The 14,012-nt window shown below is 47.1% G+C and overlaps 6 protein-coding genes across 6 annotated transcripts; 4 read left to right on the plus strand and 2 right to left on the minus strand.

Moving 5' to 3' along the window:
- Positions 1 to 112: 112 nt before the first annotated feature.
- EDB82DRAFT_199575 (bacterial alpha-L-rhamnosidase-domain-containing protein) lies at positions 113 to 3,053 on the minus strand. The gene is made up of 3 exons (XM_025736546.2): positions 3,015 to 3,053; positions 1,086 to 2,905; positions 113 to 1,032 (listed from the first exon to the last, which is right to left on the minus strand). The coding sequence occupies exons 2-3, from the start codon at positions 2,862 to 2,864 to the stop codon at positions 127 to 129; spliced, it is 2,685 nt and encodes an 894-aa protein (XP_025587142.1). The 5' UTR covers positions 2,865 to 2,905; positions 3,015 to 3,053; the 3' UTR covers positions 113 to 126.
- A 758-nt stretch (positions 3,054 to 3,811) lies between these two features.
- On the plus strand, positions 3,812 to 6,039 carry EDB82DRAFT_462594 (uncharacterized protein; the record flags this gene model as incomplete). The annotated part of the gene is made up of 1 exon (XM_025736547.2): positions 3,812 to 6,039. One exon carries the CDS (start codon positions 3,812 to 3,814, stop codon positions 5,711 to 5,713), a length of 1,902 nt encoding a protein of 633 aa, XP_025587143.1. The 3' UTR covers positions 5,714 to 6,039.
- EDB82DRAFT_199586 (uncharacterized protein) lies at positions 5,743 to 7,564 on the minus strand. The gene is made up of 2 exons (XM_065607196.1): positions 6,780 to 7,564; positions 5,743 to 6,727 (listed from the first exon to the last, which is right to left on the minus strand). Exons 1-2 carry the CDS (start codon positions 7,471 to 7,473, stop codon positions 5,772 to 5,774), a joined length of 1,650 nt encoding a protein of 549 aa, XP_065465139.1. The 5' UTR covers positions 7,474 to 7,564; the 3' UTR covers positions 5,743 to 5,771.
- A 458-nt stretch (positions 7,565 to 8,022) lies between these two features.
- On the plus strand, positions 8,023 to 9,994 carry EDB82DRAFT_576140 (glycoside hydrolase superfamily). The gene is made up of 2 exons (XM_025736549.2): positions 8,023 to 9,697; positions 9,752 to 9,994. Exons 1-2 carry the CDS (start codon positions 8,317 to 8,319, stop codon positions 9,886 to 9,888), a joined length of 1,518 nt encoding a protein of 505 aa, XP_025587145.1. The 5' UTR covers positions 8,023 to 8,316; the 3' UTR covers positions 9,889 to 9,994.
- A 613-nt stretch (positions 9,995 to 10,607) lies between these two features.
- Positions 10,608 to 12,679, plus strand: EDB82DRAFT_446770 (general substrate transporter). The gene is made up of 4 exons (XM_025736550.2): positions 10,608 to 11,048; positions 11,104 to 12,134; positions 12,192 to 12,444; positions 12,499 to 12,679. Exons 1-4 carry the CDS (start codon positions 10,810 to 10,812, stop codon positions 12,620 to 12,622), a joined length of 1,647 nt encoding a protein of 548 aa, XP_025587146.1. The 5' UTR covers positions 10,608 to 10,809; the 3' UTR covers positions 12,623 to 12,679.
- Positions 12,680 to 13,344: 665 nt separating this feature from the next.
- On the plus strand, positions 13,345 to 13,978 carry EDB82DRAFT_429470 (uncharacterized protein; the record flags this gene model as incomplete). Its single annotated transcript, XM_025736551.1, has 3 exons — positions 13,345 to 13,515; positions 13,563 to 13,783; positions 13,834 to 13,978. The coding sequence occupies 3 exons, from the start codon at positions 13,345 to 13,347 to the stop codon at positions 13,976 to 13,978; spliced, it is 537 nt and encodes a 178-aa protein (XP_025587147.1).
- Positions 13,979 to 14,012: the final 34 nt, after the last annotated feature.

The raw sequence follows: 14,012 nt of genomic DNA on the forward strand, positions 1-14,012 counted from the left end.
GCTCCACAAGAACGAACCGATACTTTGCTGACCAACTCAAGATTGCGACTAGAGACGAAATATCACACAATCATAATGCCCTTGTTATTTTATACCTAAGTGTGGTGACCGGGTACCACGATATAATTATGACTTTGATGGCAGCGGCAGAACTGGCCACTCATACTCTCTTTTGAACAATGATGTGAAAAACCACTCCCCGCAACCAACCTCCTTTACTTCTTCCTTTACCACGCCCGGGAGAACAATCTCTGCAACAGTGTTTGGGGGGACTTTAGCTCGGATCACAAATTTTTCGTGGTTCCCGTCAACAACCTGGGTATCCCACTCAAAGTAAATCGTGCCTTGGGGAGAGACATGTGACGCAGAAGCTCGGGAAAAGGCGGCGCCAATGGCAGGAGAGATACGAACCTTCCTCCATCCAGGCTCAAGCCTCTGTAGCCCGGCAACTCGCTCATACATAAATTTCGCTATAGCGCCAAACGCATAGTGGTTAAACGACGTCATTTCCCCTGGGTTGATAGAGCCGTCCTCCAACATACTGTCCCATCTCTCCCAGACCGTAGTAGCACCCATAGTTACAGGGTATAGCCACGAAGGACAGCCCTTTTCAAGTAGCATCGTATATGCAACTTGTAAATGACCAGTTGATGCAAGGGCTTCGCACAGGAACGGTGTGGCGGCAAACCCTGTGCCCACTTTAAACTCGTTCTTACGTACGAGCTCCACAAGACGATCTCCCGCTCGTACTCTTTGCGTTGGGTCAAGGAGGTCAAGACAGATAGCTAATGCATATGCAGCCTGTGAATCTGAGGCAATGCGCCCTCTAGGCGTAACGTACTCTTGCTGAAATTCGGCTCGTGTAGCCTGGTAGTCCTCCTCAAATCGGATATGCTCCTGCTTTTTCCCTAATAAGCCACATATCTTACTCATCAGATCTAAGCTCTGTAGCAAGAACATGTTTGACACCATTTTAGCGTCTGTTGAACCTTTCCATGGGCGGTCTGCCGGTGCTGCTGGGTCGAGCCAGTCCTATTCTGATTATGAGTTTCAAGAACCACGAGGAGCGTATTGGAAGAACTTACACCGAGTTGAAAGGGTCCGGGATCCCAGAGCCCTGACTTCATTCTTGGGAGTATTGTCATCCATTTCATCATGCTGTTATACTGTTGAGTCAAGATGCTCTTATCTCCAGTCTCCTGATAGAGAACCCATGGCGCTATGATCGTTACATCATGCCAAATGGCGCATGGCACTTTCCTGCACCAGATAGGATCTGGGAGAGTGGCGTTTGGACTGACCATTGGCGGAACACCACCAAGGACATCCTGATCATGTTCAAGATCGACCAGCCAATTCTTAAGAATGCCAAAACAGTCATAAATAAGACATGCGGTAGGGCCAAAGAGTGACAGGTCTCCGGTCCAGCCAAGTCGTTCATCTCTTTGAGGACAATCAGTTGGTACTGATAGGAAGTTTCCTCTCATGCCCCAAACGATGTTCTGGTATAGTTTATTAAGTAACAGATCCGAGCATGAGAAGTGACCAGCGGGTTTCATGTCAGTGTGACACACCACCGCTTCCACACAAGAAAGATCAAGTGGACCTGGCCAATTATCAATCTGGGCGTACCGGAATCCGTGAAAAGTAAATCTTGGCTCCCAGGATAGCTCCACAAGTGAGTCTTTAAGGATGATCTCATCCTTTGCTTGACATATCCTCAAGGGTCGAATACCAAGCTCTCCATTCTCCATCACTTCAGCATGTTGAAGGGTAATATTGTGTCCACTGGGTCCTTTGATCCCCGAAAGACGCAAATATCCGACGATGTTTTGGCCAAAATCAAGGACCAGTTTCCCATTAGGTGTCGTTATTTCTTTGACAGGACTTATGGTTTCAACCCGACGCACTGGCTCTGCGAAGCCCGACGTAAGTTGAGTAGAGTCAGGCGGAAATGTAAGCGTCTGTACATCAGTCCAGCCTTTCGGGCTTTCTTCATCCAACACCATCGACCAGTTTGGAACCTCCTTTGTCATATCATATTTCTCGCCATCATATATCTCCGCGAGTCGAGTCGGACCTTGTGTCACCTTCCAGGAGCCGTCGCTGTTTATTCTGCAAGTCTGTCCATCGGCGCAAGTGACTTCCAATTGAGCAAGAAGAGCGGTATGAGGACCCCATATATTTCTGTGTCCGCCTTCAAAGCCAATACGGCCACAGAACCAGCCCTCTGCAACTCTTATTCCAATACAGTTTGCACCCGCAACTATGTGCGAAATAACATCATAAGTCTGATATTGGAGTCGTCCATCGTAAGATGTCCACCCCGGAGCTAGGAAATGATCACCGACACGCTGCCCGTTGATCTCAGCTTCGTAGATACCTTGGGCTGTGATATAAAGTCGCGCTTTAATAGGTTTGTTGGGAAGAACAAATTGATTGCGGAACAAATCCTCAGGGCCAGCTTGTGTGCTCTTTTGAGCCCACGGTGCGGTGATTCGTTGGCATGTCCAGTCTGACCGATGCAAAAGTCCCACTTCAAGATGAGTAGGCTCGCTCCAGGCAGTTTTCTGTCCTTGTTCTTCCCAAGCTCGAACACGAATCGATACATGTTCACGAGACTCAAGAAACTCTTTGAATGGCCATTCAGTCAGGATGTTTTGCCGCGACTGGTGACTTGCCATAGACACGTCTTGCACTTCCTGACTCGGCCCGTATCTGGTTAACTCGACATCGTAGCCATTTTGAGTGCTGCAAGTATCGTCATGCAGGATCTTCCAAGATATCCGTGGCCTGGCGTCTTGAACACCCAGAGTATTGCGAGGTTGATAATGTTCAAAGCGAACATCAGTCACTGGCAACATGTTGGACAGCCCATGAATATCCAGAGACAAATTTATGTTTTCTGGAAAAAAGTTAGACAGACTTGGTCTACTTCGATGTAATTCTGAGTCAAGGCTTCTTGGTTGAGAAGAAAAGGATTAACTCGACATCCCTTTCAATATGCTACCTACCTTAGCGTCCGTCGAAGCCCATCATTCAGCATCGTCGGGAAACCCGTCGTAAAACTCTATTTTCGAGTACAGTGGCCCAAGTGACGCGTGATTTTATTTTACCCACCCTGACTGCTCGTTTATTCATCTACGAGCTTAGTGGATTGTGGCAGTAATAGCATATGGGCCATGGGACGCGGCCAATACGCGGTTTCGTATACAGCCTCGTATTCTGCTTTGATCTTACCCCGCAACTTACAATTCCATGTTAGAAGGGGTTGTGTACCTCTTTGAGTATTCCGACAGAATTTCCGACGTTGAATTTTTGTTTTTGACTTACCTCGGCTCTCAAAACCGCTCTGTAAGCACGATACTCTCCCCGTGGCTTCTATTCCCCATGTGACGAAGGACAGTATGGGGTAAGTACCAAACCGCGAGGACCTGTAGTATTCTCCGGGTTACGGTTATGGTACATCGAGGGGCTGTAATATCGATCACTACCCTAAGTATTGACAACCCTTGTCTACCTGCTCTTGGTCATGATCTGCTTGAGAAACAATTACAGACCCTGCTGTGTTAGACCCTAGCTGTGTAGTCTAATTCGACTGCTCGGACAATGACACGCTCAAGGTGGATGTATACGAAGACACTCGCGGCTGACATATTATCCGAGTACACAAGAAAAATTGAGTTACTAGGCAAATTAGCAACTATAAAGTTAGCGATCAAGAAGCCCTTTTTCATAGATTAAATCCCACTGTTAAAGTTAAGAAAGCCTCATTATAATTCATACTGGTTACACTCGAACTTCTTAAAATATGCTGTTTCTTCCAATTTTGCCCATGACACTGGGTGCTACTCTGTTGGCACCCACTGTTTCAGGACAATACTCGCCCCATTTTCCAGAGCCCCCCAATCCAGAACCTATCGATGTGGTCGAGCTGCCTTTGCCTCCTGTAGTTTCAAGCAGTGCTACAGGTGCTTGTACCTCCAAGATCAACCCCCGGGGTACAGGTTGCATTGGTAGAGATGCTGGAGAAGAGCAACAGTTCCAGTCAGGAGACTTCACGCCTGATGGAAGACACATTGTGGTAAATGTCGACTTCATTGGTGCTCCTGCAGCTCCAGACCCAGCGAGCATCTACTATGGTGAACATCTGATCCTCATCAGCACAGATGGTACCAACTTCTCCAACGGTGATCCATGGAAATGTATCACCTGTGGTGTTCCGTCCAAGAATGCCCCTTGGGTCGATCCGCAGAAAGACTATCCTCATGTATTTCGAAGCGGCGACAAAGCGCTATGGGGTCATAACATTGTCTCTTGTGGTGGAAACCCTTTGGCTAGCGATGCCTGCACTCCGAATATCACTCACATCCATCCCATCCATTGGACCATCTCTGCCGATGGGACTGGAAAAGGCGGCTCTCCTCGAGAGATGCGCCTTCACCCTGATGATCAACACATGGGCTGGAGCTCTTTTACTGGTACTGGAGGCCAGTTCACTTACTTTGGCCGTCTAGAGTTCAACGAAGATCCAAAGGTTGGCGATCCTCTTGTTCCTCGATACGACTTGGTCGATGTGAACATTCTCGTTGATGCAAATGGCAAGCCGCCTATGTACGTCGATGATGACAAACTACGCATTAACCATGGTGCAATTACGCCTGGTGAGCTTCGTGGTTTCAGCGGTTCGGGTGACGAGATTATCTATATCGGATCTCCCGTGGAAGCTAACAACATTGATGTCTCGGCTGTCCACCTGACCACCGGGGCTGTTCGCCGCCTTACCAGCCATCCCGACTATACTGACCCGGTCTCCATGTCCCAAGATGATCAATGGATTGTTGCTATGGACACGCGTGTTGTAGGTCGCCAGATGTTTATGTCTGGCATGAGATGGATCCCTCCGATCATCGATTACCTCGTTGTTGCCCTCGCTTCGTCAACTCGTAATAACGGACCGCGAAGATTCTTTCAACCAATCCTAATCGGTCGCGACGGAGACAGCGGGAATCATTTCGGCCAGCAGGTTAATGCCGATGGTGACGGGAGCGATGGAAGTGCCAACGATCCCAACTGGAATGGCAGAGCTGATCCAGCCTTTTCTCCCGACAGCACAATGATTGTATATTGGCAAGCACTAGTGGTTTCCCCGTCGTGCGGGGGTGCCAATCCTCTCCCATGCCCAGTTTCCACCGCCCAAGGAGGACGCAACTACCGAATAATGCTTGCTCGTCGTACATCTCTTAAGCCTTCAAAACCAGCGCCAGTCTTTAAGGCTCCCGATTTTATCCCATGGGCTAAACCCTTTCCCACAGGTAGTAAAACACCAGCGCAATACGAGATTCCAGCTGGCAACTACACACTACAAGGTCAATTGTCAGGCGCTGCTGAGGTTTCCTTCATTGAGGACCCCGAAACTGGCATCATTCGGACTATCTCAGCCTCTTATAGCGATTATTCAGACCAAGAAGGTTATGTCATCGACGGGTACGAAAAGGTCTCCAAGTGGAAGCTACTTCCTAATGTATGGAAAGACCGTGTTGAATGGTTCTCCAACATCACGCAGACTGGAGTAGTGGAGGGGATCAAAGTCACAAGTCGAGATGGGTATGAATTGGAGATTGACGTCAGCGTTAATCTCTTGGAGTCCAACGGAACGTTGACAACTGTTCTTGATGGAATCGAGTACGTCCAACCCGCTAGTGGTACTTAGGATGCAGCATATACGATTCTGTTACTCGGACGGTAAATAGGCTATAGTGAGTTATAGGCTAAATAGCAAAGAGATTTCTCAGGGACTGGAATTCGCTTAGCGCCCCATGACCATACGTCCAAACTTCATCCCTATCATCAACATACTGCGTAAAGCCTAATAAGAATCGAAGCATCCAACCGTCTGGACGAAATGAGTCGTTTTTGCTCCGAAGACAGGCATTATGAAAATGCTGCAACCGGCTGATAGATATATGGTTCATAGGCCAGTAGTTGTTCATTGATGAAATCATCTCGAAATTTCTTTCTAACCGCATCTTAGCTGCGGCGATCTCATCATCGTCGATTTCGAAGAGAAGTGTGTGGATTTGGACTGTGGAAGCCAGGCATAGAATATGCCCAGCAAGCGGATACAGAACGGCCGTGTCTGATCGCTGCTTCGCCTTGTAGATGAGGTCACATAGATTTGTTGCGTGCTGTTTGCATCGCTCGGCAAATTGTTGTGTCAAGTCATCAAGTTGATCCTGTTCTTGAGTAGAGTACAGGTGTTGGTAGAATAGTAGTTGGCCAGCATGATTGTAATTGATATGCAGTATAATAAAAATGGCACCGAAGCCCTTGCCAGCCCAATATGTCACATTCTCATCAGAATAACGAAGTCTTGGAGGTATATTGCTAGCCCACTCATCGAGAGAGTCGTGAAGCCGATGATCGTATTCTCTGATGATTGAATGTTCGCCTTGTTCATCCATCATTCGGGAGTTGAGAAAGAGGATTATATCATAAAGCAAGAGGTTAAGTCGGATCATCTGTGCGACCAAAGATTGAGGATCGAAGTTGCAAGCAGGTGATACACAATTTGACGGTTCAAACGACGCTGCTGGTGTATCACGGGTTAACAAAGCAAATTCGCGCTCGTCCATAGGCAACGGGATGGCGTCCCGTGGTTGTATAAACCTAGGGAGAGATTGGGTTGCAGTTGACCATGTCTCGGTTGTGATAAGAGACCACCATACTAGTGAATAAAGTCAGAAAATAGCTTTCGGTTTAGATTTAGATCAAGTTACCTCTTCTGTTGATTTCCTGCTCGAGAAGAGACTCGGTTGGTAAGTTTGGAAGATCCAACAGCATGGCCATGCGAGAAGCAATTGCGTGATAGACCGACTCCGTTCTAGAATCTCCTTCGACCGAAGCATTTGCTGCGAGCAATAGACAAGCTTGGATACTAATTAATGAAGTATGCTCCAAATCGAGCAATCTCTTGATCTCGTCCCGATACGGTCTTCCCCTGTCCCACGGCGTGGTAGATGCAAAGACGCGATGAGTCGAGTAACGCGCTGACAGACTTGCAATGCCAAAGAACAGAATCTTCGGGATAGAAGAGTCTCTGACTTGAGCCATGAAAGTTTCGCGATGGAAGATGTTATGAAATGTAATGTGTATATACCGAAAATAGAGATTCGCTAACTCCTCAGCCAGCGCGGCATCATGTACAACCACCGAGGAGACACGACGAGGCCGACCATCCTCTATGTAACTACCAAGTGGTTCATAATGGCTTTCCAAAGTATTGGAGACAGGGTCGTTTACGACTGCAACGCAGTCGAGGCCTCTCTTGATGCAGAAATTGCAGCTTAGACCTGGTCGAGACCGATCACATTTTTTCCGCCGATCACTATAGTGTTTGGTATGAGACAATATTCCACAAGAAATCGAGGTCGATGCATACCGGCATGTTATACAGGCTGACAGTGGTCTCATAGATGTGGTATCAATTGCGCATTTTCTGTGGGTTAGAACGTGATGGTTTGGCCCAGCATGTTTTTTTAAACCTCGTTCCGGGTCTAACCCCGCTTTCAATGTCACATTGCCACAGACAGGAATTCATGATTGAAAAAATAAATCGTAGTTATAGGAAGATACACTATATCGCGGTCCTTTGGCATGTTGGTGCGAGAAGATAATTATTCATCTGACATGCCCTTTTTCATTTTTCAATCTCCAGTTGAGGTAGAGTACGGATTGAACGGATTGCCAGGGAAATGCGTTGAGACGTGGATCTGCAACTTGTGGAATACTGATGAGACCCAAGAGTACAAGGCATCGTGCTGGCTGTTCTAGCCCCAAACCCAGAATAATGGCAGTTCGCTCGTGACATGTTTTAATGTGAATTACTCATAATTCCCTGTATACTAGACTGGTCAAATGCGGGGAACTGGAGATCAGGCTCCACCATAATCCGACTAGTTTTCCGACGGAGACTCTAATAAAGGGGGGGTATACTAACAACAAATTTCTGTAGGGTAAGACCTTGCCGTTTGAGATCCGCCAGTTACTCCAACGCAAATTCCACGTACCCTATGGCGTCAAAGAATCCATCAGCAACTGCTGCAAAAGATAGAGAACTAACCACATGTGATTGCTATAAACTCCACTCGCTCGAACGAGGCAAAGAAGATCAAGTGGGATGGTGCGGTCGGGGCTTGTGAGGATAGAAACTGTGACAGAAAGAAAAGCCTCTTAGTTCTTAGCCCACTCAAGGTTACTTCCGATTTACTTCGTTCCTTTTTCACAAATTCTTTTGCTTTTTACCATCCAGTTGCAATGTCCAAAGAGGCTTCTATGTTCCAGGCTGGTGACTTGGTCACCAGCTCAGGCACGGGAAGTAACAACGACGATCTGACCGTACACGAGCTCCCACTTCCCAAAGATTTCCGCTGGGGTACTGCTACCGCCGCGTATCAAGTCGAAGGCGGTGCAAACCAAGATGGAAAAGGTCAATCCATTTGGGATACGTACACACATCTCGAGCCCTTGCGGACGAACGGAGCAACAGGCGATGTAGCCTGCGATCACTACAACCGAGTATCCGAGGACATCAACCTTATGAAGGTATGCGGTGTCGACGTTTATCGCTTCTCTCTGTCCTGGACACGCATAATCCCACTTGGAGGCCGCGGAGATCCGATCAACGAGAAGGGAATAGCTTTCTACAACGACCTCATCGACCGATTATTGGCGAGCGGGATTGAGCCCGTAGTGACGTTATACCATTGGGATGCGCCACAGGCTCTTTACGATCATTATAAGGCTTTTTTGGATACTGAATCGTTCACTGCCGATTTTGCCAACTACGCGCGATTATGTTTTGCACGTTTTGGTGATCGCGTTAAGAAATGGATCACGTATAATGAGCCGTACATCATCTCCATTTTTGGTCATGTCAACGGAACCCTTGCACCTGGACATCGTGCAGAGGATGGATTTGACACAAAGAACGAGCCCTGGCGTGTCGGTCATACACTGGTCATCTCACATGCTGTTGTTGTTCAACTCTATGTGAAAGAATTCAAGCCTGCACAGCAGGGAGAGATCTCTATCGTATTGAACAGCCATTTCTACGAACCCTACTCCAATAAACAAGCCGATATTGATGCAGCGCAGCAACGACTTGAGTTCTACATTGGCTGGTTCGGCGACCCGATCTTTCTAGGACAAGACTATCCTGCCTCGATGCGAAACTATTTGGGTGATAGACTACCCCATTTTAGCACCGAAGAGTGCAAGCTCCTCCGCGAGACAGCTGCTCTCAATTCGTTCTATGGCATGAACCACTATTCGACAAAATTCGCCCGTGCTCTCCCTGATCCCCCTGATGAAGACGATTGGACAGGCAACATCGAGGAAGGAGCAGTAAACGAAGCTGGTAAGGAAATAGGTCCCGTTTCGCAATTTCAATGGCTTCGTGTCGCGCCTAATGGCTTCCGCAAGCTGTTGAACTGGGTCTGGAATCGGTACCACCTTCCTATTATTATCACAGAAAACGGATGTCCCTGCCCTGGAGAGCAAGATCTCAAGATAGCGATTGATGACAAGTTTCGTCAAAACTATTTTGGTCTGTACCTGGATGCTATTTCTCGAGCCATATACAGCGATGGCATCCCTGTCAAGGGTTACTACGTGTGGACGCTCATGGATAATTTCGGTATGCCTGTTCTTTGATCATACTTTAAATGCTATGCTAACTTGTATGTTTTAGAATGGTCGGCTGGATACCAGCCAAAATTTGGTATTGTTCATGTTGACTTTGAGAGCGGATTAACACGCACGCCTAAAAACTCAGCAACGTACTTGCGAAAGACTTTTCAGCGAAGAAGACAGGTTGATGACAATTGATGTAGATTTACTTGCATACCTAGATTTCATTTCAAAAGGATAGACTACAAGTAGAGATCCAGATAAAATAGCTTCGTTATCTGCAATCCAGGCGATTTAGACATTGTCAGTGAGCTCCGTCGAATGCATATCACTAAAAAGTGTCGAGAGACATATCGCGTTCATGATTTTTGAAGGCTACGTAGACCACTAAAGATTAACCCAATAGCAATGGGATCAATAGTTATAACTCAGGTTAAGCGTGGTGCCACAACAGTCGTCAATTCATACCCTTGGGACATGCTCACTGTCCAAGATCTAAACTATTCGTAGGTCGCATATGGCATACCGTATCAACTCTTGAAATTCGGTGGCGCGCGCCACAAAGCTCTGTTACTAATACATGCCAATTATGGCTTTAAGAGTACGTCAAACCAAAGCACCCAAGGAAAACCTGTCGGAATTCGATTTGGTCCAGACTTTCCTGTAAAGAGGGTGGCTGGCTCGCGTGACCTTCAAAAACAGCATTTACTCATGAGATACTAACACAACTCGGAACATCTCGCCGATCCCCTTGATACAAGGTCTTCCAAGTAGTTAGCTGACACTTGCATATGCATTCTCAGCTCGTCGGAAAACTTGGGCGGAAAACCCGTCAGAGACGCATTAGCAGGGATTAAGGAAGTTATCCAATTACAACGCGCGATCTTATACTCCAGTTGACCAACCTGCGGGGTATAAGTGCGCTAATGCTGAATACGCGGGTTCTCGCATGTTGGTCTTATTGACCCCATGGGGAAGCGAGGATCAAGATTCAATGATACACCAAAGGATTCTTATATGAAATGGCCTCGAGCCTGGCCATCAAATTGACATTCAATCAAGCACATCGCCTCAATTTTCTCTTTAGTTAACATAAAAAGCATTGGCTTTACCACCACTATGGCTGCTCCTAGCGACCCTAAAACACCTGTTGACAATCATGTCCGTGTTGATTCTCTCCACCATGCCGAAACCGCGTCGAAGCATGGTGATCTTGCTGCCGAAGCCGCCATACAGGGCCAAGCGCTCTCTGGATACGAGAACTTGTCCTTCTGGGAAACTGTTCGAACCTTCAAGATGGCGTCGTTCATCTGCCTACTTTCTGCTTTTAGTGCCGGAGCTGATGGTTACCAAATTGCGTATGCATGATATATACCCTTGTCCTTGAAGACATTCCGCTGATATGATTTTTAGTATGCAAGCAAGTATTATTGCAAACAAAGGCTTTGTTCAGCAATTTGCCACGTCGGTAAACGAAGAGGGTGACAAATTCCTCGCCTCGAATATCATTGCGACTTGGAGCGCTGGCCAGAACGTAGGTCAGATCCTCGGTCAGATTGGCATCTCATTTGTGGTCGCAGGGTTCGGTCGCAAGATTGCCATGTACACTCTGTGGACTATCCTCATGAGTAGTGTTTTGGCTGAATCACTTTCCCGAAGCTGGACGGTCTGGTTCGGAGCTAAGATGCTCGCTGGCACTGGTGTAGGTTGCCTGCAGGCAACTCTGCTTGGGTACATCACAGAGATCAGTCCAACGCGAATCCGTGGTGGTATGTTGATGCTCTACAGCTTCTGGTGGACCACTGGTTCTTTCTGTACCCACGTAGCTCTCCAGAAGCTGAACAGAACTGACCCTTTCAACTGGCTTACACCTGTGTATACTCAGTGGGGGCACATCGGAGTCATGGCCATCATCTACGTTTTTCTTCCTGAATCACCCTCCTGGTGTGCGACTGTTGGGAAGGAAGAGAGGGCCAAGAAAAGTATCAGGTTTCTTTACCGTGGAGTTCAAGACTTTGATGTCGATCGCCACTACGAACTCCTTGCCTTGAACGTTGAGCACGAAAAGGCTTTGGCGGCCGAGCAACGAAACGAAAGCTGGCTGGCTATCTTTAAAGGCATCAACGGTCGCCGTACTATCACCGCCATGTGGACTATTGTTGCACAACAGTTCCTGGGTCTTGCCCTCTTTGGCAGTTTTGGTACCTATTTCTTCCAGCAGGCTGGTCTGGCCGACCCCTTCCAGATCAAGGCCATTACTACATCTCTGCAGATCATCGTGGTTATCCTAGCCGTCTTTGGAGTCGACAGATTCGGTCGTCGCCGCATGGCCTGCTGCGCTACATCGTTAATGTGGATCTCTTGCCTGATCGTTGGTATCATAGGAGTTGCTCCTCAAAGCGACGCCAGCACCTATGTGTTTGTCTTGTTTGCATGTTTCTGGAGTGAGTCCTCTATGATATATTTCCATGAATAATAATAAGCTAATGTTCTGCCTATAGACATCGGTATCTCAGCCAATGGAGCTGCGGGTTGGGGTTACATTGGGGAAATATCCTCGCAACGACTTCGACCATATACTTCTGGCTTCGCAGCTTCTGCCAACTCCATCAGTGGCCTTGTCATGTCTGTTCTCACACCATACATGGTCAACGCTAACAAATGGGACTGGAAGCTCAAGACTGGTTTTTTCTACGCTGGAGTTGGCCTTCCATGGGTCATTGGTACATGGCTCTTGGTGCCCGAGACTGCCCGGTGAGTAACGTTGAATACTAGCAAGTTGTGGAAAAAAGCTGATTTTTCTCTCAGTCGATCGCCCGCCGAGCTTGACGAACTCTTTGAGCGTAAGATCAAGGCTTGGAGATTCCATACTACTGAAACAGCTACCCAGCGTCTAATTCAGAGTGAGAATGCAACAGCTGCTGAGAAATAGTTTAGATACTCTTTTCCCATAGTTATTATACAGTTATAAATATCCCTTCTACTTTATACAAGAGCTGATCTCTTTAAAAATAGAAACAACAGGGCTGCGAATAGAGCGAAAGATTGTGGTATAACCTGTAACTAGATTGGAATTAGGCCATCCCGAACTGCCGTGACTTCCGTGACTGCCGAGCCAATGTTAGCAGTGTTCTTGAAGAAATTCGGCAAATAACACAGCCACTAGAAACGTCAGTGATGCGTGTAGTTTACGAAGCACGGTCTTGATACTCATAGTCGGGCTTTGAAGTATTTGAGACCCCGCGAGTTATTTCTTCTCCACCGAAATAGAAACCGAGACCGAAACCGAGACCGGTCCGTGCAGCCAATCAAGAGCCTGATTTTGCATAAGATAAGACTCAGATTCAATACTTCCAGACTGAGCTTTGAGCTGGGCTTGGATTTAACACGTCTCTTAGAGTTTTATCATTACTTTAGTGCTTAGTTTAGAGTAACATGGAAATGCATGCTTGGGCTGTGCAGATCCAACACTGCCGCGTTACTATAGTTTTCTAAGACATGTATCAAATTGAATTGGAGACTTGCTGTTACTGCTAATATTTATAAACTCTTGGTGTTGCCATTGCTTTTGGGTATCATCAACATCTTCAACATCAGCTCTCTCATCTTACCCACAACAATCTCTAGACTTGTACATTTCTTCAAACCTTCACAATGGTTCCTACATTTATCAAGAGAATGGAGCCATTCTTCACCCTCCGAAATAAGCTCCCGCTCCAGATTGTCCAGATCATTCTCATCATCGCGGTCATTTCCCTATCTGGTGCACGGCTTTTACTTCCCAACAGACCTCCCGGTCGCTCCACTACTATGGGTCTTGGCATGGTAAGTCAGTTATACGACTAAAAAGTACATTTTTCTAATTTTCCAAGGGTGCCAAGTCTCTCATCATCATTTCTTATGAAATACTCTCCGAGCATATCAGCCGTTTCCGACGCTGGAGAAGCCTCAAGGCTTATTTCATCCTCAACGCTATGGAAGTTGTCTTTTGGGCTGCTGTTGCTTTCATGATGATTCGCGGAAATTCCAGTGTTTGTATCGGAACAAGCTGTGTCCTTGGCTGGGTTGTGTTTGTACTGGCCGGCATTCTTAGGTATGCCTTCTTCTCATTCCCATACATCTAACAGCTTTCTAACAAATTAGCCCCGTCGCCAAATACCTTGCTGTCGTATGCTATTTGGATTGGCGATTCGAAAAGAAGCACGGCGTCCATCGTGGCTCGAGCTTGACCAAGGACCAAGCTGAGCCATTCAACACTCTTCGCTCACAAGGCTCGGATCGAGTTTAAGATGCGAGATAGAGGATCAAGACGGGATGGGTTT

Source organism: Fusarium venenatum, assembly GCF_020744135.1.
Source record: "Fusarium venenatum strain MPI-CAGE-CH-0201 chromosome Unknown EDB82scaffold_2, whole genome shotgun sequence".
Classification (NCBI taxonomy): Eukaryota; Fungi; Ascomycota; class Sordariomycetes; order Hypocreales; family Nectriaceae; genus Fusarium; species Fusarium venenatum.

Bases quoted from the DNA above. Each gene is read 5' to 3' on its own strand.
- EDB82DRAFT_199575 (XM_025736546.2), bottom strand. From the start codon at position 2,864: ATGTTGCCAGTGACTGATGTTCGCTTTGAACATTATCAACCTCGCAAT. The intron at 1,033-1,085 runs GTAAGTTCTTCC...TAATCAGAATAG, and splicing joins CCGGACCCTTTCAACTCGGT to GACTGGCTCGACCCAGCAGC.
- EDB82DRAFT_199586 (XM_065607196.1), bottom strand. From the start codon at position 7,473: ATGAGACCACTGTCAGCCTGTATAACATGCCGGTATGCATCGACCTCG. The intron at 6,728-6,779 runs GTAACTTGATCT...TTTATTCACTAG, and splicing joins GCAGGAAATCAACAGAAGAG to TATGGTGGTCTCTTATCACA.
- EDB82DRAFT_576140 (XM_025736549.2), top strand. From the start codon at position 8,317: ATGTCCAAAGAGGCTTCTATGTTCCAGGCTGGTGACTTGGTCACCAGC. The intron at 9,698-9,751 runs GTATGCCTGTTC...TGTATGTTTTAG, and splicing joins GACGCTCATGGATAATTTCG to AATGGTCGGCTGGATACCAG.
- EDB82DRAFT_446770 (XM_025736550.2), top strand. From the start codon at position 10,810: ATGGCTGCTCCTAGCGACCCTAAAACACCTGTTGACAATCATGTCCGT. The intron at 11,049-11,103 runs GTATGCATGATA...TATGATTTTTAG, and splicing joins GCTGATGGTTACCAAATTGC to TATGCAAGCAAGTATTATTG. The intron at 12,135-12,191 runs GTGAGTCCTCTA...TTCTGCCTATAG, and splicing joins CTTGTTTGCATGTTTCTGGA to ACATCGGTATCTCAGCCAAT.